General features: G+C 40.7%; 1 protein-coding gene across 1 annotated transcript in view; it reads left to right on the forward strand.

The window, feature by feature from the left end:
• LOC127972628 (mitochondrial import inner membrane translocase subunit TIM50-like) overlaps positions 1-24756 on the forward strand; it is a 37079-nt gene that overhangs the window by 10638 nt on the left and 1685 nt on the right. Inside the window, exons 4-8 of the mRNA XM_052576275.1 lie at positions 997-1018; positions 13111-13169; positions 13256-13375; positions 19599-19703; positions 20921-21019. Of these exons, the coding sequence (XP_052432235.1) occupies positions 997-1018; positions 13111-13169; positions 13256-13375; positions 19599-19703; positions 20921-21019 (405 nt within the window). The remainder of the gene's footprint in view (positions 1-996; positions 1019-13110; positions 13170-13255; positions 13376-19598; positions 19704-20920; positions 21020-24756) is intronic.

The following is a 24756-nucleotide window of genomic DNA, read 5'->3' on the forward strand; positions in this document are numbered from 1 at the left end:
TAGTTTCACAGAAGCAACATGATTGATTGTAGTCTGGTAAGGTGCAGAAATATACTTCACCAGCAGGGGGCAGTGTGTGTTCTTCATGTTTAATAAGGTGTTGCTTTTCTTAACTCCACTTATGTCTATTTTGTGTTCTCACTTAACATGTATGATTGAGTGTTGTGTTCATGTGATAAACCAGAAAAATGAGGCTTGAATTCTCCCCGGCTTCAGCTTAAAATCGCACTTGGCCCTTTGTTTCTTTTATACTGGGTGTGTTTTGTCCAGTGGAGGGCGCTAGAGTGGTTTCTGTACAATGAATGACAGGGGTTAGAAACAGGCCCTTTACCCATGTTGTACTGTGAGCCGTCCCACCAGAGAGCATGTGGGGTCCTGGACCCTTAAGAGGATCAGAACCTGCTGGCATGCAGCTGAATATTAATTGGTTTGACACTTATTGGTGGACCAATGTGTATTGTTATTTTAAGATTAAAGAACTATATATGTGTACATTTAATCTGACAGTATGCCAAAAGGTATTTTAGCTGTGCCTGATGTGCCATGTTCAGTAGTATTGTAGAATACATGTATTATAAGTATTATAGATAACTAAACCAAAGCTTGAACTAAACATTATAACTTAACTATTTAGCTAGCTGCCAAAGCAACATTACTGAAATAATAAAAAATAAAATAAAAGATGTAATATATACATATTTAAAAAAAAAAGCATTAAAAAACTAGTAAAATAGCAAAACAAAATTATTAAAACTTTAACTAGAAAATAAAATGGGAAATGAAATAATTATTATTTTTCCAGTCAGTCTGGAAGAATCAAAGGAGTTTTATCGAACGGTTTACTGCTAATTTGTTGTTGTATTTCTAGTGTGTGTGCAAGCACTCTCTTATACTCATACTCACATGTGATGACTTGATGTACCAGTGTGCATTGAAAACATGTCTGCTTGTATCTCACCTCATCTGTTCTTTTTTTTTGTTTTTTGTTTTTTCCAGATTCCAGATGAGTTTGATAATGGTAAGTCCTCCCCTTATCTGAACACCTTATGCTCTGAGGCGGTTATGAATTGGTTTGGACATTTCATGTTCTTACAGAGGCTTTTCAAGCTGTATTAAAAAGTAACCTTAATGTAATAACCCGAGCTGAGGGCCTATCGTGGTGGGCATTTTATTTCTACATATAGACTTTCATCTAATTGATAAGACCATTTAAGTGGGTTTAAAGCCACTGAATGCATAGCTCAAAGCTCAGGAGGAAGTTGGCATGACAAAAAAAAAGAGAACTCCATTATTTGTAGACCTTTAGTCTACAAGTGCAAAATGCTGTTATTCTCCCTCCTTTTGAAAGCAGAGTATTATTCGCCCTGTTACACAGCCCTTTTTAGCAGATGAGATCCCTTCTGGCCTGCTTGTTGTGTGTTTGTTCACCTGTCAGTTAGCATGGCACATGATTGATTTCTGGTGCCATGCAGCACCTTTTACCCAGTGCCAGCGGGTGTCAGCCCACTTCACAACCAAATGTTTTATAGGACCAAGCCTCTGCACATGACTCCTGCAAGCATCAATCTCTCACACACCCGGATTGGCCCTTAACCAGTGACATGCAGTGCATGTGCCAGTTCACATTGGCAGTTATTTTATTGCATTCATTGATGCTGCATTGACTATTAATTTGGGGTTTTAATTATGAGGTTTGTGCCTCTTTTTTTCCATTTTAATTGGATAGTTCACATACAAATAGAAATTCACTTTGATTGTACCTGTTTATTAAGCGCTACGTTGTTTCAGACCTCTATGACTTTCCTGTGACCTGTAAAACACACTGAAGTTTTAAAAAATGTCCATATTTCAAAACAGAAATTTTACGTTTGACGTCAGTTTTTTTTTTTTGTTTGTTTGTTTGTTTTTTAGCTAGAAACTCTGTTGTATTTAACTTAAATATAAATGGGAAATTCACTCCTTTTAAGTTTGTGGTCAGTACGATTTTTTAAAAAGTTTTTGAAAGAAGTATCTACAGAAAAAACAGCAATATTATGAAATATTATAATGTATGCATGTAATGCAAAGCTAAATTTTCACCATCATTACTCCAGTCTTAAGTGTCACGTGCAGTGGTGGACGAAGTACACAAATCAAGTACTTGAGTAAAAGTACAGATACATATGGTCAAATATTACTCCAGTAAAAGTAAAAGTACTCCTTTTTCAATTTTACTCAAGTGAAAGTACAAAAGTACTCAATTTTTTATGTACTTAAGTAAAAAAGTACTGCAAGATAGATGTTTGCAATTTTATATATGCTACTTAATTTAATTTTATATTAGCACATTTTTTTTATAATCCTACTGCTCAAAATACCAGGGATTTTTTCCAAAATAACCACTATATGGAGTCAAGATATTTTTGTTGTTGATATGGACTACGCTGATTAGAGTAATGTTCACTGTGAAGCTTACACTGTGATGTACCTGAGAGAAAACAGAGATGACCATCTGATTTTCACCAGTAAGAAAAAAGTATTTTAAAGTTAGTTGTTTTACAGAACATCAAAGTTACAGTACAGACCAAAAGTTTGGACACACCTTCTCATTCAAAGAGTTTCCTTTATTTTCATGACTATGAAAATTGTAGAGTCACACTGAAGGCATCAAGAGAGTATTTGACAAGATTGTTTGGTCTGCTATTTGAGCAAGAAGGAGAGTGATGGGGTGCTGCACCAGATGACCTGGCCTCCACAGTCATCGGACCTGAACCCAATCCAGATGGTTTAGGGGTGAGCTGGACCGCAGACAGAAGGCAAAAGGGCCAACAAGTGCTAAGCATCTCTCGGGGAACTCCTTCAAGACTGTTGAAGACCATTTCAGGTGACTACCTCTTGAAGCTCATCAAGAGAACGCCAAGAGTGTGCAAAGCAGTAATCAAAGCAAAAGGTGGCTACTTTGAAGAACCTACAATATGACATATTTTCAGCTTTACACTTTTTTGTTATGTATATAATTCCATATGTAATTCCACATGTGTTAATTCATAGTTCTGATGCCTTCAGTGTGAATCTACTATTTTCATAGTCATGAAAATAAAGAAAACTCTTTGAATGAGAAGGTGTGTCCAAACTTTTGGTCTGTACTGTATGACATGATAATAAGGCCTGGAGTTAGGAAGAACATTTTAAGGAAAAAAATAATAAAACAAATTTCATAATGATTTTTTCCTTCTCAAATCTTGTCTGTGGTTTAAAAACACCCCAGGCCAAACGGGTGCATCTCTTCCCACTGATAATTACTGTAGTTACCATGTTCTGAACATTACATCCTTTCTTTTCTAACCAGATGTAATCTATATATATATATGTGGCTGAATAAAAATATTTGGACATTATAAAAATTACATCAATTTAGCACTAACAAGCTTGTTAGCTAGACAGTTAGCATCAGCTAACAATATTTACTTATTTTCAGTACGATGAACATTCATGTCTGTCTACTCGTCTATTTAATCCAAACAATATACATATGTATAAAGTTACTGTCGATAAACAATATAAAAACAGACGTAACATAGGACATTTTAATAAAACTGTTAACATTACGGCAGCGGTGAAATTGAACGTGCATGAGTTATTGTATTTAATCTGTGTTATTTTATGGGGGGGGGGGGGGGGGTTTGTTGTTGTTGTTTTTTTTACGTACAATTGATGTGTCTGCATCGTCTGCACTCGAGCATTTCAGTGGGCTTAAATAGATCACTCTTTACAACGGATTTAGTTCCCAAACAACTGACAGTTTTGACCTAAATATGATTTTCAGTTACAATAATTAATCCAAAATTTCGACATAACTTACTTTTAGCAACATCAGACGCACGCGCGCTCACAAGATCTCCCGGTTCTTACTTCTGGAGAGACTCGCACTAAACGGTTCATTTGAATCAGTGAGTGGTCGACTCCAGAACAGCTGCAATCGGATCATTCTAATTCGTAAACGAATCGTTTGGTGCGATTCGCGATCCGATTTAAAAGTATATTTTGAAAAGACTCAGTTCGTTCATGATGAATCAGACATCGCTTCTGCGTGTCGGAGCACGTGATATATTATAGGGAGTAACGATATGTTTTATGAAATGTAGTGAAGTAAAAAGTACGATTTTATGCTTTGGAATGTAGTGAAGTAAAAGTAAAAGTTGCTCAAAATAAAACTACTCCAGTAAAGTACAGATACTTGAAAAATGTACTTAAGTACAGTAACGAAGTAAAGCTACTCCGTTACTGTCCACCACTGGTCACGTGATCCTTCAGAAATCATTCTGATATGCTGATTTGCTGCTCAAGAAACATTTATTTTTATTTTCAATATAAAAAAAAAACAGTTACTTCTCAATGTTTTTGTGGAAACTGAGATGCATCTTTTTCAGGATTCTTTGATAATTCAAAAGTTCGGAAGAACCACATTTAGTTTACATTTATATCATTTGCAGCATTATAATTGTTTTTGTCAATTTTGATCAATTAAATGCATCTGTGCTAAATAAAACGAAAAAATTAGTGAAAATGTTTGAACAGTAGAGTTAACAATAATTGCATTATGTTATTTATTTATTAAGGTGTACTGTTCCTTTAAGTTTGGCTTCCTGTTTGTTAAATGGCTTTGGTTATATGGTGAGTTTTATGTGGTTATTTGACTTTGATGTATTTATAGCACCATCGAGTACAGATATGCCATCTTCAGAGCATTATCATTAATAGAGTAAAAGTAGAGACGCCACTTAACAGCGGTAAATGCAGACCACCTGCGCTTTTCATTCACTGCTGATGTCAATTGAGATAGCAGGCTGCTTTCGCTTTCTCTACGTGATTGCACACTGTTATCATAATTACATAATTAATTCTGCGCATTCCCTGATGTGCCCCCCCCCCATCCCTGATTTATTACCTCTTAGCCCAAAGCGCTGCTGTCAAACATTAAAGCTCTTATAGCTTTTAATGTCATAACGAAGGCCCATGATTACTTAAGGGACCGAGGTGAAACGCCTACTCCCTCAAGGGAGTGGAGAAGCAGGTTTTTTTGCCTCCTGGGCCCATCCTCACCCTCCCTAACACAGCAGAAGGCCAGTGTGGAGATGAAGAGTGGACCCTTGATAAGTGCCGTCCTCAGGGAGAGGGGACAAGGCAAACAGGCGTGCCTCCAAAAAACCTTTTCTGCCTTGCCAAGTGACGGCATTCAGTAGAAGACACTTATATGCACATCCTGCACCAACCCACCCCCTATCAAAACCTGCATCACTCAATTTGTACGAGATGGCAACTGGCCAGCGATATAATTAATGTAGTCACAAACCGTTGTTTTTATTAGATCACATCACCGAGACCAAAAATAATTCTTTGTCTGTTTGTTTAAAACTTTAGAAACCGCATGGTTTCGTACTTGTGTTACTGGTGTAATGTGTGGAGTGAAATATAACGACAGGTTCACCCATCAACACCCGTCAACAAGTGTAGTCTTGTTTTTTCAGTGGTACTGCATGGATTGAAATGTGTCAGGAGGAGGGGTTGACTTGCTTGAGCTTAAACACGCAAAGATTTCATCACCAACCGATAACAACAACAATAATCAGGAAATAAAAATGGGAGGGTTTGTGTAATGCTCAGGTGTGAAAGCTCACTTTCCATTGAAGGCATTGGGTTTATTCGGTTATCTCTGTAATCCCTTTTTAGTCTGCCAGTCATGGATCTCATAAACCTGAGAACTCAAAGGAAAACTTTTAAAAAAGTCTTCACATCTTCAACAGTAACTAGCGTCCACACCAATAGGTGATACCGTTCTGTTTATAATGTGGGGAAGTCGTGGCCTAATGGTTAGAGGGTTGGAATCCCAGTCGAAGGGTTGTGAGTTCTAGTCTCGGGCCGGACGGAATTGTGGGTGGGGGGAGTGCATGTACAGTTCTCTCTCCACCCTCAATACCATGACTTAGGTGCCCTTGAGCAAGACATCGAACCCCCAACTGCTCCCCGGGTGCCGCAGCATAAATGGCTGCCTACTGCTCCGGGTGTGTGCTCACAGTGTGTGTGTGTGTGTTCACTGCTCTGTGTGTGTGCATTTCGGATGGGTTAAATGCAGAGCACAAATTCTGAGTATGGGTCACCATACTTGGCTGAATGTCACTTCACTTCACTTCACTTCACTTCACTTCACTTATTAGTAAAACTTGCTTTCTCACCAAGGCTATTTATTTTATCAAAAATAGTACTTGTAATATTGTGAATTTTAAAATAACTGTTTTCTATTTGAATGTATGTTTAAGGGATAGTTCACCCAAAAATGAAAATTCTGTCATTAATTACTCAACCTCACGTCGTTCCAAACCCGTAATACCTTTGTTCATCTTCAAAATGCAAATTAAGGTATTTTTGATGCGTTTCGAGAGATTTCTGAGACATCCAATAGACAGCAAGGATCCTTAAACCAATCAAGGCTCAGAAACCTGGCAAATGTTGAAATGATCCATGTGACATCAGTGGTTCAACCGTAATTTTATGAAGCTACAAGAATACTTTTTTTCTCCATATCACTACAAGGTGGCATGGAGGGGATAAATTGTTGAATAAAGTTGAATAAAATTTTTGTTTAATTTGCACAACAAAAAGTATTCTTGAAGCTTCGTAAAATTACGGTTGAACCTCTGATGTCACATGGATTATTTTACTGATCTCCTTGCTACGTTTCTGAGCCTTGATCATTTTAGGATCCTTGCTGTCTATGGGATGTCGCAGAGAGCTCTTGGAATGCATCAAAAATATCTTAATTTGTGTTCTGAAGATGAACAAAGGTATTACGGGTTTGGAACGATGTGAGGATGAGTAATTAATGATAGAATTTTCATTTTTGGGTGAACTATCCCTTTCAAATTCAATTTATACCTGTGATGCAGAGCAGATTTTTTTAGCAGTCATTATTCCAGTCTTTAGTGTCGAGTGATCTTTCAGAAATCATTCTAATGTATTATTTATTGTTATTAATGTTGACAACAGTTGTGCTGCTTAATATCTTGTTGAAAGTGGGTCAATTTTAAATGAACTCAATTTATTTGAAACGCAAGTAGTTACAATCTGTAACATTATAAATGTGTTTACTGTAACTATTAGGGATGAGGATCTCATGACTTGAGATACGATATGCATCTCGATCCATAGTCAACGATACAATACATATGAAGCAGCTACCGGTGTGATCTGATACGATTCACCCCTGTTACGATACAGTGCGATCCGATTTCGATTCAATTCAATACAATGCGATCCAATGCAATGGAAAAAATATGATCACTTCTAATGCCTCAAGGCCCGTTTCATAAGGCTTTTTTCAGTTCGTATGAATCGCTGTCAAATGAATTTAACATAGATCAAGTTTAGTCACTGGCAACTTATGCTGGGAAACTTACCTGGACTGGTTGATGGTATCAAACTTTTACACCATGTGTCCCAACCAGACGTGACTCAATGCAAAAAAAAAAAAAAAAAAAAAATCTTTTCCATGCAGTTTTTGTCCTAACCATCCGTGACACGTGAAAAAAGTTTTTTTTTTTTTTTTTTTTTTTTTCTGCGATGTTATGGCAGGACCAACAAAATATGACGGTGATAATCTTAGGTAAGGATTATGTGCTTTATTCAATGTTAAAAGTTTCTAATGTGATTTTTAATATCATTTTGCATGATTTTTATAACCATAGTGAAAGCAACAATAGATATTTTACCTCAGATCTTGAAAATAGATTAGGCTAAAGCAAACTTGTTTAAACTGTGAACTGCGAACCAACAACAATATCAGAAATGGTATCACTCAGTCACTCACTAACTTAAAACTGTTCAGTCCATTCACGTTTGAATCATCTATTTTTAGTGTCCACTTTTCTTTACTTCACATTCGCCAAGTTTTTGCTGTCACATCGTGTCTACACTGGATGTGACAAAGCACTGCTAATCATTTGAATGTTGTGTCAGCACGTCATAAATAGAATGAGTCAGCAGTTTTATTTCTGGGATTTGCCGCGCTGCGCCGCATCCACTTATTATAATCACTGATTATAATGAGTTCTATTGTATTTTGTTGCGACGTGACGCTCTCGTAACTTTTCTCAAGACAGTAAATTCCAACTAGGACATACATTCATATAAACTCCTACCTCTCTAATTGAATTGCGATTTGTTTGGCATCTCAACCGATCTCAGTTGTCACATATTTGAATAGATTTTAACCGGCTTGCGGTTAATGGTTACATTCCTAACTTGTAGCCAATGCCCACTTTTTAAACTGATGCATTCCATCAACTTTTTATCCCGATGCACCGAGCAAATCTGGGAATCTTCCCATCCCTAGTAACTATTAATCAATTTAATGCACCCTTGTTTAATAAAAGTATCAGTTTCTTTAAAAAATTTACTGTTAGCTCAACATTTTTTCCCCATATTCCTTTAATGAATTCATATTTGATGTGAAAATAAATTAAACCTCTAATGTTACTCTAACAGTCTAAGTTCCAGGTAGACTGTAGAGTTGGCCTTGTTATAGGGAGGAATAGGTTATTCAGAACCGTTTTTTCATCCTCAAGCACAAAAAGCCTCCAAAACCTAAAACAAACAAATGGCGAGCTGTAGATGACCCAAGAAAACACAAGCTTAGGCTTGGTACTCTATCCACAGGACAGTTAGATCCCCATATAACAGCAGTGAGACAGGAGCCGCACCTAAAGACCACTTTTCACGGATGAAGAAAGGAGCGATTGACAGGGAGGAAAAAAGCAAGAGGCTTCCAAAGAAAGGGATGGAAGAAAGGCAATTGAGTAATGGCCTTTGGCAAACTAGCGAAGCATATGCTAACCCAGTGCAGGATTAAAGGAGGCCTTTGTTGTGTCCAGAGGCCTAGCCATCGATCTTCCTCTCCCTCCCTCCTTGCTGGAGACTCAATGGACATCCCTCCAGAGAGCCACAGACCCTCTGTGAAGCAACAATGGGACTCCTCGCATTTACACTGACAAACAAGGTTAGCACAAGAGACTCTTCAAAGTGCACCCAGTTGTTCTTTGCTTTTCCGGTGTCGTCTTGGATCAGTCTTGGTAACGGTTTCTGCAACTGTTCACCCTTTGTATTGATCTTGGTCTAGTGGAGAAGGAAGTACTTATCCTGGGACAGATGTGCCAGTTTGACAGGTTTAACAGTTTAAAAGGTGACTGAGGTGGATGTGAAGAGGATAAACTTTATCTAGAATCATACAAAAAGCAAAAGAAATGGTAACTCTACACTACCATTCAAAGATTAAATTATTTAATTTAATTAATTTTTTATCAAAAATAACAGAAAAGAGGTTTTGTATCTCAAGTAAACTTTATTTATTTTTATTTATTTTCAACAAATGCACCTGTTTCCACAAAAATTAAGCAGCACAACTGTTGATAATACTGAAAATGTATCTTTGCCATCACAGGAATAAATTAAAATATATTCATATAGAAAGCTGTTATTTTAAGTTGTAATATTTCACAATGTTTCTGTCTTTACTGTATTTTTAATCAAATAAATGCAGCCTTGTTCAGCATAAGAAACCAGTTAAAAAAATAACCAACCCCAAACTTTTCTCCAAAAATTTGTGGTTATTTTTTCCATGGAACACAAAAATACATTTTTCAGTTCCCAATGTTGTTGTTTTTGGTGTCCAATGTGCCAAAATGTCACAAAAGCACGCACCATGAACTGTATCTAGTTCTCTTATGTCCCTTTCACACTGCACGTCGGACCCGCAATATTCCCGTAACATTGCCTGGTCGCCTTCTGTGTGAAAGCAACCACGTCCCGGAATTGATTACCGAATTGAACCCGGGTCGGGGACCTAGTAACATTGCGGTAATCGATCCGGAAAGTCTCCAAATTGCTTTATATAAATTTAAGTCATCATTCACAATACAGTGACATACATCTCAGGTGCCATATTTGATTTGAGTTGCATAATAAATTATTAAACAAAGTCATCATATGGCTTCAGAAGACTTTAAATATCATGCATGGACCACTATTATGGAGATTTTAATTCTTTAATCATTTTCTTTTGGGTTCCTCAAAGCAAGAGTGTCTTTAGAACAATATTTTGGTGAGGAAGTGATGCAGTTTTTGGGGAACTATTTATTCAACAGGTGTTTTTGTCTAACAGTGCTTCAGATTTGCTTCATAAATCTATACTTTATAGAAGCAAATCCGTGTTGGTAATGCCATATATATATATATGGCACCTACTAACACACCACCACTGTTTCTCTTCAACACAAGTATGATGACAAGACGTCCATCTCGTCTCACTCATTAGTCTCAAGGGAAAGTTTATTCCATTGGAGGCTGCCAACAGGCACATGTTCCCTCACAGAGCTCAAACACTCCCCCTCTGAACTAATCAAACAGGGGAGAAAAGGAGGGAAAGGGCTTGAGTGGCCAGAGGAGAGGGTGTTTAAGCAGTTTATGTCATTCCTCCCCCAATATCTCCCAATCAGCCTCCTTCCTCGTGCTCTGATGTTGTTGACGGGGGCCCCTTGGCGGGCTGGCTGCCTTAACAGATGCACAGCGAGCTGCATGGAACCTGTGTGCCGCCACTTTATCTGTCCTTTCTGCCGCTTGAAGTGGCATATGGCATGTGGAGACTGGAGGGAGCTGAGGCCAGGAAATGGGGCTAATAACTTTAGTTTGTAAGATGTGGGGATTTTGTAAATTGTCTTGAAGTAGCCATTATCGTTGGATATGGGGAAGTAATATATGTAAGCTATAAATGGTTTACATTGTATACAGTAAGTTGTAGGGCTGGGTTTTGACACAAATTTCATGATTCCATTCTGATTGACAACATTTCGATTCAATTTCCTATTCGATTTACTATTAAATGTTGATTATTTTGGAGATATATCAGGTAAAGTACAAAACAGCAACAGAAAAAAGTCTCCCAGCTATTTCTGTAAAATGTGCATGCAAAATTAACTGATTTGTATAGAAATGGTTACATTATGCTCAATTCATTTTTTATAATAAAAAAGTGACAATTACTTCAGTTTATTTCTCTTCCAATTTATTTCTTGCAAATATAAACATTTAAGTAGGAGCTGTCATAAAAACTTAACAGATTTATTAAATTAGACACTAAAGAATATGTGTTATATAGTTCATATATTTAGCAAAATGCTCCTCTCCAGAGTTAATTTATCTAGCTGACAGCAGGTTTATGGTCTCCAAATATGTTTTTAAATGTTAAGTTACGTGGCACTGATTACAAGATGTTATATTGACATCTTTCCGTGGTCGAAACACTAATCAAGTGATTACATGAGATAGGAAATGGATTTTAGTGGTAGTCTTTCTTTTAACTTACTTTCAAAGTTCATTTACGTTATTTCCACATTAGTTAAAGGGGGGGTGAAATGCTCGTTTTCACTCAATATCCTGTTAATCTTGAGTACCTATGGAGTAGTACTGCATCCTTAATAACTCCAAAAAGTCTTTAGTTTTATTATATTCATTAGAGAAAGATAGTCTGTACTGATTTTTCCTGGAAAAACACGACCGGCTGGAGGCGTGACGTGTGGGCGGAGCTAAAGAATCACGAGCGCCAGTAGGCTTTTGCGTTGAAAGCGTTTGGAAGCTGTGACATTACCTTGAGGAAAAAAACATCATCCAAAACAAACCATGGCTAACAGTCAGATTCAGCCGTTTATTTATGATCCAGAATCAGATCCCGAGGCTGAAACTGAACGAGAGCAGCAGCAGCAACGACTCGCTCCAAAGGGCTCGAACCCGGGTCTCCGGCATGGGAGGTGGACGCACTAACAAGGAGGCAGAGATATTTTAAGCAGTTTTACTCACCGCCTGTGGTTCCAACACACGATCGTGACCCTTTTTCGTTGGGATTGCATCATCCTTAAGAAATAAACTATACGCAAATCCGTCGTCAAACTGGGCCTTGTTTGTAAAACAAGCATCTTCGAAATGCAGGGAACAAACACAAACACTTGCACAACTCCGCTGATGCTCTGTAAAAATAAACTCCATCCACTGGTCCCTTAATGCTGTTTTTTCTTTGGTAATCTGTGCAGGGTTGTCTTGCCCTGGCAACCAAAAACACACTCCTTTTGTGACATTTTGCGACGCTCTTGCTCTGATCAGTGATTGTCTGTGCTCAGCCTCTCTCTGCTCTGCTATACGGGAGCGCGCGCTCCTCTGGCAAACGTGCCCTCAGGACCCATATAAGGAAATTCCACTCCATCTAACGTCACACAGAGCCATACTCGAAAAAAACTTTCAGAAACTTGTGACAAACCGGAAGGAGTATTTTTTTTAACAGAAATACTCCTTCGAACGTACAACTTAATTTTTGAAACTTTGTCCATGTTTAGCATGGGAATCCAACTCTTTAACAGTGTAAAAAACTCAGTATGCATGAAATAGCATTTCACCCCCCCCCCCCCCCCCCCCTTTAACGGATTTATTAAATTAGACACTAAAGAATATGTGTTTAAATGTTAAGTTACGTGACATTGACTACAAGCTGTTATATTGACATCTTTCCGTGGTCGAAACACTAATCAAGTGATTACATGAGATAGGATACAGATTTTAGTGGTAGTCTTTCTTTTAACGTACCTTCATACGTTCATTTACGTTATTTCCACATTAGTTAATGTGCACTTTGCAATGCCATTTTTTTTTATACTGAGGCACTCTAGCAATCTGTCATTTTAAACCGCACCAAAATGGCATTTATTGTTTGAATATTGTAATAAAATGGCCAAAATTTGAAATCTGACTTTCATATAAAAAATAACAAGGCACAATGCTTATTGTAATTTATTTGGATGGGAAGTGCACTACAATTTTCCATTCATTAACTGAAAACAGGCTAGACTAACGATTTTTTCCAATTTAAGAATCAATATTACTTTGTGAACATGAGAAAAGATTAAAATCGAGAATTATTTATTTATTTTTTTTACCCAGCCCAAGTAAATTGAAGGTATTTGACAAACTAAAATAAACATGAATACATTTTTATTCATCTGACTTTTACCAATCTATGATTTATCTGTCATCTAGATGTTCCTGTCATCCAGCAGCTGAGAAGAGCCTTTAAATATTTCAAAGATTACAGACAGGTTAGAGGATACTGAAAATATTCCCATCTATATCTGCGAAGGAAAGAATCTGGGATTTAAAATGTTTCCTTTCTGCTTCTCTGTAGATGATCATCGAGCCCACAAGCCCAAAGCTTCTTCCAGACCCTCTGCGAGAACCCTACTACCAGCCTCCATACACTCTAGTGCTGGAGCTCACCGACGTCCTCCTCCATCCTGAGTGGTCGGTAGGTGTCAGCTCAATTAAAGTAACCATGGGAGGACCTGAGGAAACACCAATGCACAAAACTAATAATGCATCCAAAAGTAGTGTATTTTGCACATTTAAAAATAGGCGTACTGCTATATGAACAAAAGTGTAATAAGATTTGGTTTGCAAACACTTTAAACAAATAAGGTGCTTTTTACAGCAGTGTTCCTTTTACATTGTAGCAGTTATTGTTATTGTAGCCTAAATCTCAACTTATAACATTTATGTAATTAAATTAAATATAAAACAAGCCATTTGTCACTGCCACGGCATTTTTTTTATAGAAAATATTTAATCGTTTTTTTATAGAAAAACAAGTTATGCTCAGCGTCCAGAACCTCATAAAATGATAACAGGCACCGTCCTATTAGAGATCTGCATGATTGTGGGACACATCGCAGCAGAGTGCGGCGCGGGACAACACTTGTGCGGGATGCGGGAGAATAATTAGGGTGTGCTCACTAGGCAATCTTAACCGTGCCGAGCACAGTGACCCCGAAAGCCTGGTCCGTTTGACTAGTGTGATCGTTACGTTTAGCAGTCTCTGGCTTGGTTGGAAGAGGTGGGCAAGATCGCGGTTCAGTTTTATATAGATCAGGGAGTGCAGATCTTCTGATACGTGCTGCATGATGGCATGAATATTTTTGAGCTGCAAAAGTGATAGATCTGTAAAGCAATGTATTGTGAGAGGCATACGTGTTACTGCATCCCATACAACTCAAAATAATAAACCACAAAGTTAACAAAACAATTCACTCCACTGTGCTGAGCCTGTGCTTCTCTGCTGTCTTAACGTGCTATCGGAAACGTCCTATTTCCAAATTATAAAGTCATGATTATGAGGCATTATTTTCTTTCAAATAACAGTGTAGTGGTTTGTGAATGTTGATGCTTAGCCTAAATAATTTGATCGGGAGAATCCCCTGCTGTGACCCATGAAAGTCTTTATTATGTCTTTATTTTGTGTATACATACACAGAAATAGCTTTTTTTTGTGCTATTTTCAGACTAATAATTTTGGTTGCCGAACATTTAGTGCATCCGTAATATATATTATTCAGATACAACATATTCATCAGAATTGTCAGTAAAGACATTTCCAGTATTACAGAATTTTTCTGTTTACGGCAAATGCAGTTGTTTTGAAATTTCTATGCATCAACAAATCCTTGCATAACAAAAATGCATCCGTTTCCTAAAAAATATTAAGCAACACAACTGCTTTCAACATTAATAATCAGAAATTATTTTTGCATACCAAATCGCCATATTAGAATGATTTCTGAAGCGTCTGACACAAAATTCAGCTTAATCACCATTTACATTTAATATTAAAACAGAAAACAGTTAAGTTAGAATATTTCACAATTTTACTGCTGTTTTTTTTAATCAAATACATGCAGCCTTGGTGAACATAAGTAATTTCTTTCACAAACTTTCACAAATCGTACTGTTAAATGGTTAAATTGGATATTTCTGTTTATTTTTTTTATTATTTTGCCTTTAATTAAATTTTAATAGGCTTTCATTGTGAGAAATACATTTATTTTAAAAGTACAATAAAACAAAAACAAAAACATCTTTATTTCTAGTCATTTTTACAACACCCAATATGACAATATTTCTGAAATGCTTTTATTACGTTTAAGATGGAGTTCAGCGTTTCACACCATATAGACCATGTCAACTCCCCGTCCCGATCAACCACCTTGACTTCACATTCTCAGATCTAGATTCCTAGAGCGATCATGAAATGATTCTTAAAACTAGATTGGTTAGATTGAACCCCTAGTAAACATTTCGTGGGCGTTTGGCTCCTAATTGCAGGCCCTGTCCTGTTCCAAACTAAACACAGCTGCGTCTGTTCTTGTATATTCTGTACATACACTGTTTATGTGCAGTGCTGTATGATGTGTATTTTTGTGCTCTCAGATTCCAGACTACAATAAAGTGTCTCAATTTGATCAGTTTGATTTATTATTAAACAACCCTTAGTCAGTTTATTACTATCCTTATCAATTTCTGTTCAATCTGGAACACTGTTTTGGGCCAACCACCTGTTCCCTCTGTTCCTTCTACCTGGCCAGCTGTGAGGGAACGGCCACACACAGGTGACAGGTGGAGCATAGCCGACCTGTAACCTGACACACCTCAGCAGACTGTTACCGTGGTGCATGCCACAGTGATTTTTGTTGAACCTCAAGTGAAGCTTTGTCTGTGACTGTACTCTTTACTTTTTGGTTTTGTCTGAAAGTGACGTGTATATATATATTGAGGCATAGGTGTTTAGTTCCACATAAAAGCACAACTGAAGTATCTGTTACTCTAAAGGATACCAAAGTAGGCTTGTATCTCACAGTACTGAGTTTGATCTTAAAATACAACTTACTTGACCAAAGACATTTAACAGTGAATTGACATGAAAAATGCTTCTTTGCTCTGCTTTTATTTTAAAGACAGATGATCGCAATAGTCATGCACTTGTTTTCCAGTAAATGACTGAGTAAGGCTGTTCAACGGCATTGTTTGTTTAAAAATGTATTCCAGATGGTACGTCTAAAGATGTTGGAGATTAAATATATCAACACTCGGGAAATCAGAAACAGCACCTATGAGCAAAACACTGCCAATAGCAAAAATCTGTAACATATTATTTCCCTTTTTTTGTCTTGTTTTAACAACTGAATGCATTAAAATAAATGCACTGTATTTCGAAAGACAATATTATACATTACTGTTCAAATGTTTAGGGTCAGAATAATTGTTATATATATATATATATATTGTCACGGGAGGAGCACAAGACAGACACAGTGGGCGTGGCGTCAGGCCTCGGAGAGGCTTTTATTAACAGAAATCATAAAATAACAGGGAATAAAAGTGGCCAAAGGGGGAAAGTGTCCAAAATAACAGGGAATCTGGTGTCCTCGTCGTGCTGCGGGGTTTGTGTAGGTCGGGCAGTGTTCATGGAGGAAGGGTCCAGGTAAGGGGCGGAGTCCGGCGGCCGCACGCGCTCCCCTCCTTGGTCCGGGGCGCGAGGGGCGGCGGCTTCCTCTAGCGGCCGCATCTCTCTCGTCGGCCGCGGCGCTGGTAGGGGATGGACGGCCCGGCATCCTGGCCCGTCGGCCGTGTAAACGGGTGCGGTTCTCCTCCGGATCGCGGGTCCGGCTGCTCACGTCTCTTGTGGCGCGGGAGTCCCTCAACGCACCCTTCCTGGACCCACGAGGACACCAGCGTGCATGCACGGGGAAGAGACCGGTCTCCTGAGGAGAGGCGCGTTGGGCTTTTAACCAGCGGCGGTAATGAGGCTCCACTTCCTTCAGGTGTGCCCCATCACACGCCGCCAGCCCTGACTCGTCCAGCGCCCCTCCTCTCACACCCACTCCAGTCGGGAGCCTGGTGAAGGGCGGCGATTTAGGACGGGGTGCCGGTGACAATCAGGGAGGAGGCAGCTGACTCGTCACATTCCCCCTCCCAAGCGACATCCCCGTCATCAGGGCGCCGCCCACACGGGAGTGCTACCATCCTCAACCAGGCTCCAAACGGTCGGAGTGGGCGGGGATTCCTCTCCGGGCGGTCCTCCCTCTCGCAGCGCACCGGAACAGGGACAGAGAAACCGGGTTTTAGTGACAGCCTCAACCAACCACAGGGTAAAATGACAATAACAGAAGTCACTTACCCTTTTTGTGGCTGGGAGGCTGTCCCCAGTTTTCCTCCGTCCCAGTCCGGGTTCTCATGAACGTTTGCAAGCGAGAGGGAGTGACGTCACCAGATGTTTCCCAACTGCGCTGTCTAGGCTCCGCCTTGCCCGCATTCTCCACCAGTGTCACGGGAGGAGCACAAGACAGACACAGTGGGCGTGGCGTCAGGCCTCGGAGAGGCTTTTATTAACAGAAATCATAAAACAAACAGGGAATAAAAGTGGCAAAAGGGGAAAAGTGTCCAAAATAACAGGGAATCTGGTGTCCTCGTCGTGCTGCGGGGTTCGTGTGGGTCAGGCAGTGTTCATGGAGGAAGGGTCCAGGTAAGGGGCGGAGTCCGGCGGCCGCACGCGCTCCCCTCCTTGGTCCGGGGCGCGAGGGGCGGCGGCTTCCTCTAGCGGCCGCATCTCTCTCGTCAGCCGCGGCGCTGGTAGGGGATGGACGGCCCGGCATCCTGGCCCGTCGGCCGTGTAAACGGGTGCGGTTCTCCTCCGGATCGCGGGTCCGGCTGCTCACGTCTCTTGTGGCGCGGGAGTCCCTCAACGCACCCTTCCTGGACCCACGAGGACACCAGTGTGCATGCACGGGGAAGAGACCGGTCTCTTCCCCGTGCATGCACGCTGGTGTCCTCGTGGGTCCAGGAAGGGTGCGTTGAGGGACTCCCGCGCCACAAGAGACGTGAGCAGCCGGACCCGCGATCCGGAGGAGAACCGCACCCGTTTACACGGCCGACGGGCCAGGATGCCGGGCCGTCCATCCCCTACCAGCGCCGCGGCCGACGAGAGAGATGCGGCCGCTAGAGGAAGCCGCCGCCCCTCGCGCCCCGGACCAAGGAGGGGAGCGCGTGCGGCCGCCGGACTCCGCCCCTTACCTGGACCCTTCCTCCATGAACACTGCCCGACCTACACAAACCCCGCAGCACGACGAGGACACCAGATTCCCTGTTATTTTGGACACTTTTCCCCTTTTGCCACTTTTATTCCCTGTTTGTTTTATGATTTCTGTTAATAAAAGCCTCTCCGAGGCCTGACGCCACGCCCACTGTGTCTGTCTTGTGCTCCTCCCGTGACACTGGTGGAGAATGCGGGCAAGGCGGAGCCTAGACAGCGCAGTTGGGAAACATCTGGTGACGTCACTCCCTCTCGCTTGCAAACGTTCATGAGAACCCGGACTGGGACGGAGGAAAACTGGGGACAGCCTCCCAGCCACAAAAAGGGTAAGTGACTTCTGTTATTGTCATTTTACCCTGTGGTTGGTTGAGGCTGTCACTAAAACCCGGTTTCTCTGTCCCTGTTCCGGTGCGCTGCGAGAGGGAGGACCGCCCGGAGAGGAATCCCCGCCCACTCCGACCGTTTGGAGCCTGGTTGAGGATGGTAGCACTCCCGTGTGGGCGGCGCCCTGATGACGGGGATGTCGCTTGGGAGGGGGAATGTGACGAGTCAGCTGCCTCCTCCCTGATTGTCACCGGCACCCCGTCCTAAATCGCCGCCCTTCACCAGGCTCCCGACTGGAGTGGGTGTGAGAGGAGGGGCGCTGGACGAGTCAGGGCTGGCGGCGTGTGATGGGGCACACCTGAAGGAAGTGGAGCCTCATTACCGCCGCTGGTTAAAAGCCCAACGCGCCTCTCCTCAGGAGACCGGTCTCTTCCCCGTGCATGCACGCTGGTGTCCTCGTGGGTCCAGGAAGGGTGCGTTGAGGGACTCCCGCGCCACAAGAGACGTGAGCAGCCGGACCCGCGATCCGGAGGAGAACCGCACCCGTTTACACGGCCGACGGGCCAGGATGCCGGGCCGTCCATCCCCTACCAGCGCCGCGGCCGACGAGAGAGATGCGGCCGCTAGAGGAAGCCGCCGCCCCTCGCGCCCCGGACCAAGGAGGGGAGCGCGTGCGGCCGCCGGACTCCGCCCCTTACCTGGACCCTTCCTCCATGAACACTGCCCGACCTACACAAACCCCGCAGCACGACGAGGACACCAGATTCCCTGTTATTTTGGACACTTTCCCCCTTTGGCCACTTTTATTCCCTGTTATTTTATGATTTCTGTTAATAAAAGCCTCTCCGAGGCCTGACGCCACGCCCACTGTGTCTGTCTTGTGCTCCTCCCGTGACAATATATATATATATATATATATATATACACTGTTACGCCAGTCTTCTGTGTCACATGATCTTTCAGAAATCATTCTAATATGCTGATTTGATGCTCAAGAAATATATTTCAAGATATACAATATAATATTATCAATGTTGAAAACTACTTTTTTGACAAGTTAAAAAGTAAAATGATAAATAAAAAGATTAAATTTGTATAATAATGAAAATTAATGTTTTATATATAATGTATTATATATGTACATATATAAACTAATTCTTAACTATTCAAATGATGTTAATGAAAATTATTCTGCCGTGTAACATTTATTCTAAACACTAATAAACATGTAAAGTTTTTATTAAATGGTGTTATAATGTTTTCTGGATCTCCTCTCTCCCTTTAGTTGGCCACAGGTTGGCGTTTTAAGAAGAGGCCTGGCATAGACTACCTCTTCCAGCAACTGGCCCCACTTTATGAGATCGTAATCTTCACATCAGAGACGGGCATGGTGAGTCTCTACGGTGGTGAGGACTGCCTGTTTACCACAATAATTCAAGTGTGAAGTGCTTATTTGTTTTTAGCATACACTGTTTCAATTGCAGTTAAAAGGAAAAGTTTCTTGAACCCTGCTTGAACATTGAGCTCACTTACAATAGATGCTGTTTTGGGTACAGTGGCACACCTACTTGTCTGTTGATTCTACAAACACACAGTCTTGTGCTCAAATATAATGTTTCCTAATTGATGCCATCAGTGAGACATTTGTGCTCCGCTTTAGTCCGCTAGTGTTTGTGTGTGTCTGTTGTTGTGTTGGTGTGGCACACTTGTAAAGTCATGCAAATGAGCTTTGTTTTGATTGAAGAGCCATTTGGTGCTGCTGCTGTTGTGTTTTATTCTAATGTATGCGAATGTCAATTCAGCTTTTCAGCTATGTAAAAATGACCCATCTACTGTCTTGATGGGCTGCTTAAATTTTAGAGCAACTAGCATGTGCTTTTGACAATATTTGATGGCTCAATGTGATACAAGTAGTGTTTTTAGATATCATGATTCCACTGCATTGTTATATATCGCTTGCTCACCAAATGATACTCTGCAGTGAATGGGTGCCGTCAGAATGGGAGTTCAAACAACTGATTAAAAACCTCACAAAAATCCACAAGTAATCCACACAACTACAGTTCTTCAATCAGCATTTTACGACGTAGAAAGACTGTACATAAGAAACAAATCCGTCTTCAAACCATTGCTGAAATACGAGTCCTCTATCAATAATAATAATAATGCTTTCTCCAGTGAAAAAGTTGTGTTGTCTGAATCAGGAAAAAATATGCACAGCTCAAACACTGTTTACAAGTGAATACAGTCCAAAAAAGTTCTGAACAAATATGCTGATACATTTTTTTTGTGAGGGGACAACAAGGATCATGGAATATGGACCCGTATTTTTGCCAGAAGTGATGGGTTAAAGTTAAAAATGACTTAATTATTTGTTTCTTACAAACACACAATTTTTCACTTCAGAAGACATTCATAGATGGACTGGATTACTTGTGGATTTTTGTGATGTTTTAATCAGCTGTTTGGCAAGTGATGTAATGCTGAATTCTCTACAGAATTGGCCTGAGGGTGACAAGATGTTCAGATCTCTTATTGTAAAACATTTCATAATGTGGATAAAAACGATTCCTGCACACACAATATTGTATGTTTGTGTGTGAGCAGACGGCGTACCCCTTGATTGACAGTATAGACCCTCAAGGATTTGTGATGTACCGGCTCTTCAGAGATGCCACACGCTACATGGAGGGCCACCATGTTAAGGTAAACAACACCGTCTGCGTGTCTAAAAATCTGCTTATCGATATCATGCTTTGCTGGTGATGTGCGCAAATTCAGTCTCAGTATTTAGGACACTTCTCTGTTCCTGTAAACCATGTCCACCACTTACCGTAATAAAATCCAGCTGTCTGGTATTTCACCCCTACATGGCCGTGAGTCTTTTGAGTCACAGTATTTGAGATGAGCCATATGTCCCAAAACAATGAAATATTTCCTTGCCTTTAGATCGATGCTGCTCATTTGACCATCATTTGTAATGTCTTTTTGTACAGATGTTGATAGTTTGGTGTTACCAAAGTGCACATGTTCCGGGGAAATCCATTCATAAGAACTGTGAAGTTTTAAAATGCTGCAATCCTGATTCACAGATGACCATTTGCTAACTTCCTATTGTCTTACAAATCGCTTTGAGTAAAGGAGTAAAAATACTCCTCCATCTGTATGTAATACAGTATGGTCTGATCTTATTGCTCAAGATCCCGCCCCGTGAGCCCCCTCTCCTGAGTGACCCGGGCAACATTATGGCGCGTTGCCCCCCGTGTCTCTTCTGCATGCCGTCCTTCTGTTCGCGCATTGATTTCCCCACTGCTATGTGCTTTTTATTTTTTCATTTTCTCCACAGCCCAAGACAATAGCAGTTTCTTCCCCTCCTTCTCTCCTCCCCCCGTCTCTCTTCTCAGGGCTCATTAACCTTCTGCCCCCTCCTTTATTTTTCGTTAGACTGTCCGTCGTTACCTAAGCTTTCTCCTCATTAGGCTTATGAATGGTGCATAACGCTTCACAATTGCATTACAGTTTACAAATTCAAATTCAGAATATATATTTGCGGTATAATTACCAAAAACCATCTCATTATATTTTTACAGCTCCTTTTTCAGGAGGTCTGCTAAGAACAGGTTGGTTTTAGCCTGTTATCCCTCACATGGCTCCAGGAGGTGAAAAAGATAAATAAGAATTAGATAAGATAAACAACCACATTTCAAACGTTAAAAGCACAAAACGAGGAAGAAAAACGTAGGAGGATTTCGAAATAAGCCAAGAGGAGACTGGTTTTCCTTTGCTAAAGAAAGAAAACTGTTACCTTTGCTCCTACATTTTCCAGAGACGCGCTCGTGACGTGTACATCTTTCATCGTCTGCCTGCACGTCTTCTGGTTCCAAACAGTCAGCAGAAGTGAGAAAAAAAAGTGTTTTACATTTTAAATCTGGATATTTCTCTTACAAGAACGCATGGATTCGTTACATGGGGCCTTTATTAACCCCCCAGAGCCATGTGAGGGATGTTTTATTAGAGATGCATGCACTTTATTTCACGTCTTCTGAACTAGGATGCTACGAGGGTGAGTAGAAGATGGACATATTTTTATTCTCGGGTGAACTAACCCTTTAAGAGACACAGGCCTGTAAGATGCACCTTAAGATCTTGTGTTAAGTATTTGCTGAAGTAAATAACAGAAAAGATCAATTCCCGGCTTTTGTGAATCAGTATAATCGACATCAATTTAAAAAACTAGTATTAGTGCTGGGAGATATGCTCGATTTTCATTTTGTCATATCGTCAGCCTGTGAGATCGCAGATACACATTATTATTGTGGTTATTTATTTAATTACTTATTTACTTGGTTTCATTGACGGAAAGTGATTTGTATTTAACATGATAACAATTTCATAAAAACAATGCAAGTTTGTAATTATAATTCTTAAATTTCCTACAGAAAACGAGCAAAGAACATTTACATTTACCGAAGAACGTTGTCTTTCTAGCACGAGTACATGCACTTTAAAAAACACTCCCGTTATAATCAGTGAAGCTGTCTATACTGTATGATGAATAAACCTCTTATTCTTACTTTGCACGTACATCTGCACTTTGTTGTTTATGATGAGAATTTGCGAGCTGAATTCAGTCGGCAAGTGTGCTTTGAACAACAAAACTTATTTTTCAGTGATAAATCATCTGAATGCCTCTGATTGGCCATTGCATTCATAATCTCAGCATAATCGTATGTGATTGGTTATAACGCGCAACACTGTAAAAACGCGGATATTATTGTCTGTCGGCACAACCCTATAATGTATAGTATGATAAAATATATACTAATTTGCTTTTGAAGTTGCTAAAGAATACATTTAACAGTGTTTTTGAATTTAATGCGTCATTATTTGTGCTGAACCGAAATTATTTGCAGTTAATACACTCATGATACTTCGTAGCTGCTTGTAATCGTACACAAGCAGAGATTAATGTATGCATGCGTATTTGCGCAATAGGTCTTCACTTGGGTCACATTTCACCACTGCCTGTCTGGCCTTGTCCACCAGACCCCCATCAGCACTCTCTCCATCCACCTTCTGCCAACCCACGTTTATTTCACTCCGCTTCCCCTCCTCTCCACCTCTCTCACCTCCCATCTGGCTGTCAGAAGCGGGTGAGGGAAGGAGCAAACAAAGTCAGATAAGTGTGTCTTCTAAAGATCTGATTTAACAACTAGTTCACTTACTAAAAACAATGCGAAGTTTGAAGAAAACTGGTGCCATGACAAGACTGAATGCAAAAGCAGTCATGATGGAAAGGTTTTCCATTTTGGGCCAGCATGAACTTGATCGCTTTGAGTGATGCATGACGAAAGGTTCCCAGGTATTTAAGTAAAACAAACTGTGCTTAGTTTCTCAAGATAGCTTTTCTGTGAACCGTTTGGTACAGATATGACACCAGTAGATGCTGTTGCTTCCCACCCCAACACAGAAAGGGGGCGGGACAGACTTTGATTGGCAGCTGTGTAGCGTGGCACGTGTGTATAGTTAGCGGCACGCTTCCTCCGGCTCGTGCTTCAGTGTTTTACCTGGGGAATTGCAGAGACTCGGCAACATGACACTCTTACGCCCAGCTGCGTTACACGGCTCTGGTCACACATACACACCAGCTACATAAACTTACTAATTACCATTAGGTTTCACATTTTGAATGTGATTTAGATGCCATTAAGGTTGCGTGTTGCTATAATCCATAAAAATCTCATTATTTATATATGCACGCTCATACACTCGTAATAAATACAGTGAAACACACACTCTTGCTCCCGGTGGGTTTCAGGGCATCCCTCATTTGGAGGCAGATGCTGGTAATTTATTGTAAATGCTACGGAGTGTGCCGCCGTCAAGAGGGCTTTCCTTTCTGGGCCCCTTCATCTCTCTCGCACATGGAACTTTTTTTTCGGTCCCTCAGGGGGATGCTGATGACCTCAGTGATAGAGAGAGTGCAGCGTCCCTGTCCATCTGCTCTGAAGGAGCACCACTGAGACAGCTGGTCTGGAGAGAGTGTGTGTTTGTGTGTGAGTGAGCGGGTGAGCGCTGGGGCCAGTGGGCTGGTGTTAAGTCTTTGCACCCCTCCACAAATGCATAGGTGTAAATATGGTTCGCATCAGTGACACACAAACGTTCAGGGGTGAGGAGGGTCACATTTAACCTCAATTTGTATGTATAGCTGGGATAAGTAGACTGCAGCTAGTTTACTAGATGGCAGGGCTCTTGAAGCAATAGTCCACAAGAGGCAGAGCGTTACAATGATTTTACCACATGTAAGAGGGGTCTTGGGGATCTAAACTATTTAATTTTTTTACTTCTTTATTAAAAATGTTATATTCTTAAAGGGTTAGTTCACGCAATTAAAATTCTGTCATAAATTACTCCCCCTCATGTTGTTCTAAACCCATAAGGCC

The sequence above is a fragment of the Carassius gibelio genome, chromosome B15, assembly GCF_023724105.1.
Source record: "Carassius gibelio isolate Cgi1373 ecotype wild population from Czech Republic chromosome B15, carGib1.2-hapl.c, whole genome shotgun sequence".
NCBI lineage: Eukaryota > Metazoa > Chordata > Actinopteri > Cypriniformes > Cyprinidae > Carassius > Carassius gibelio.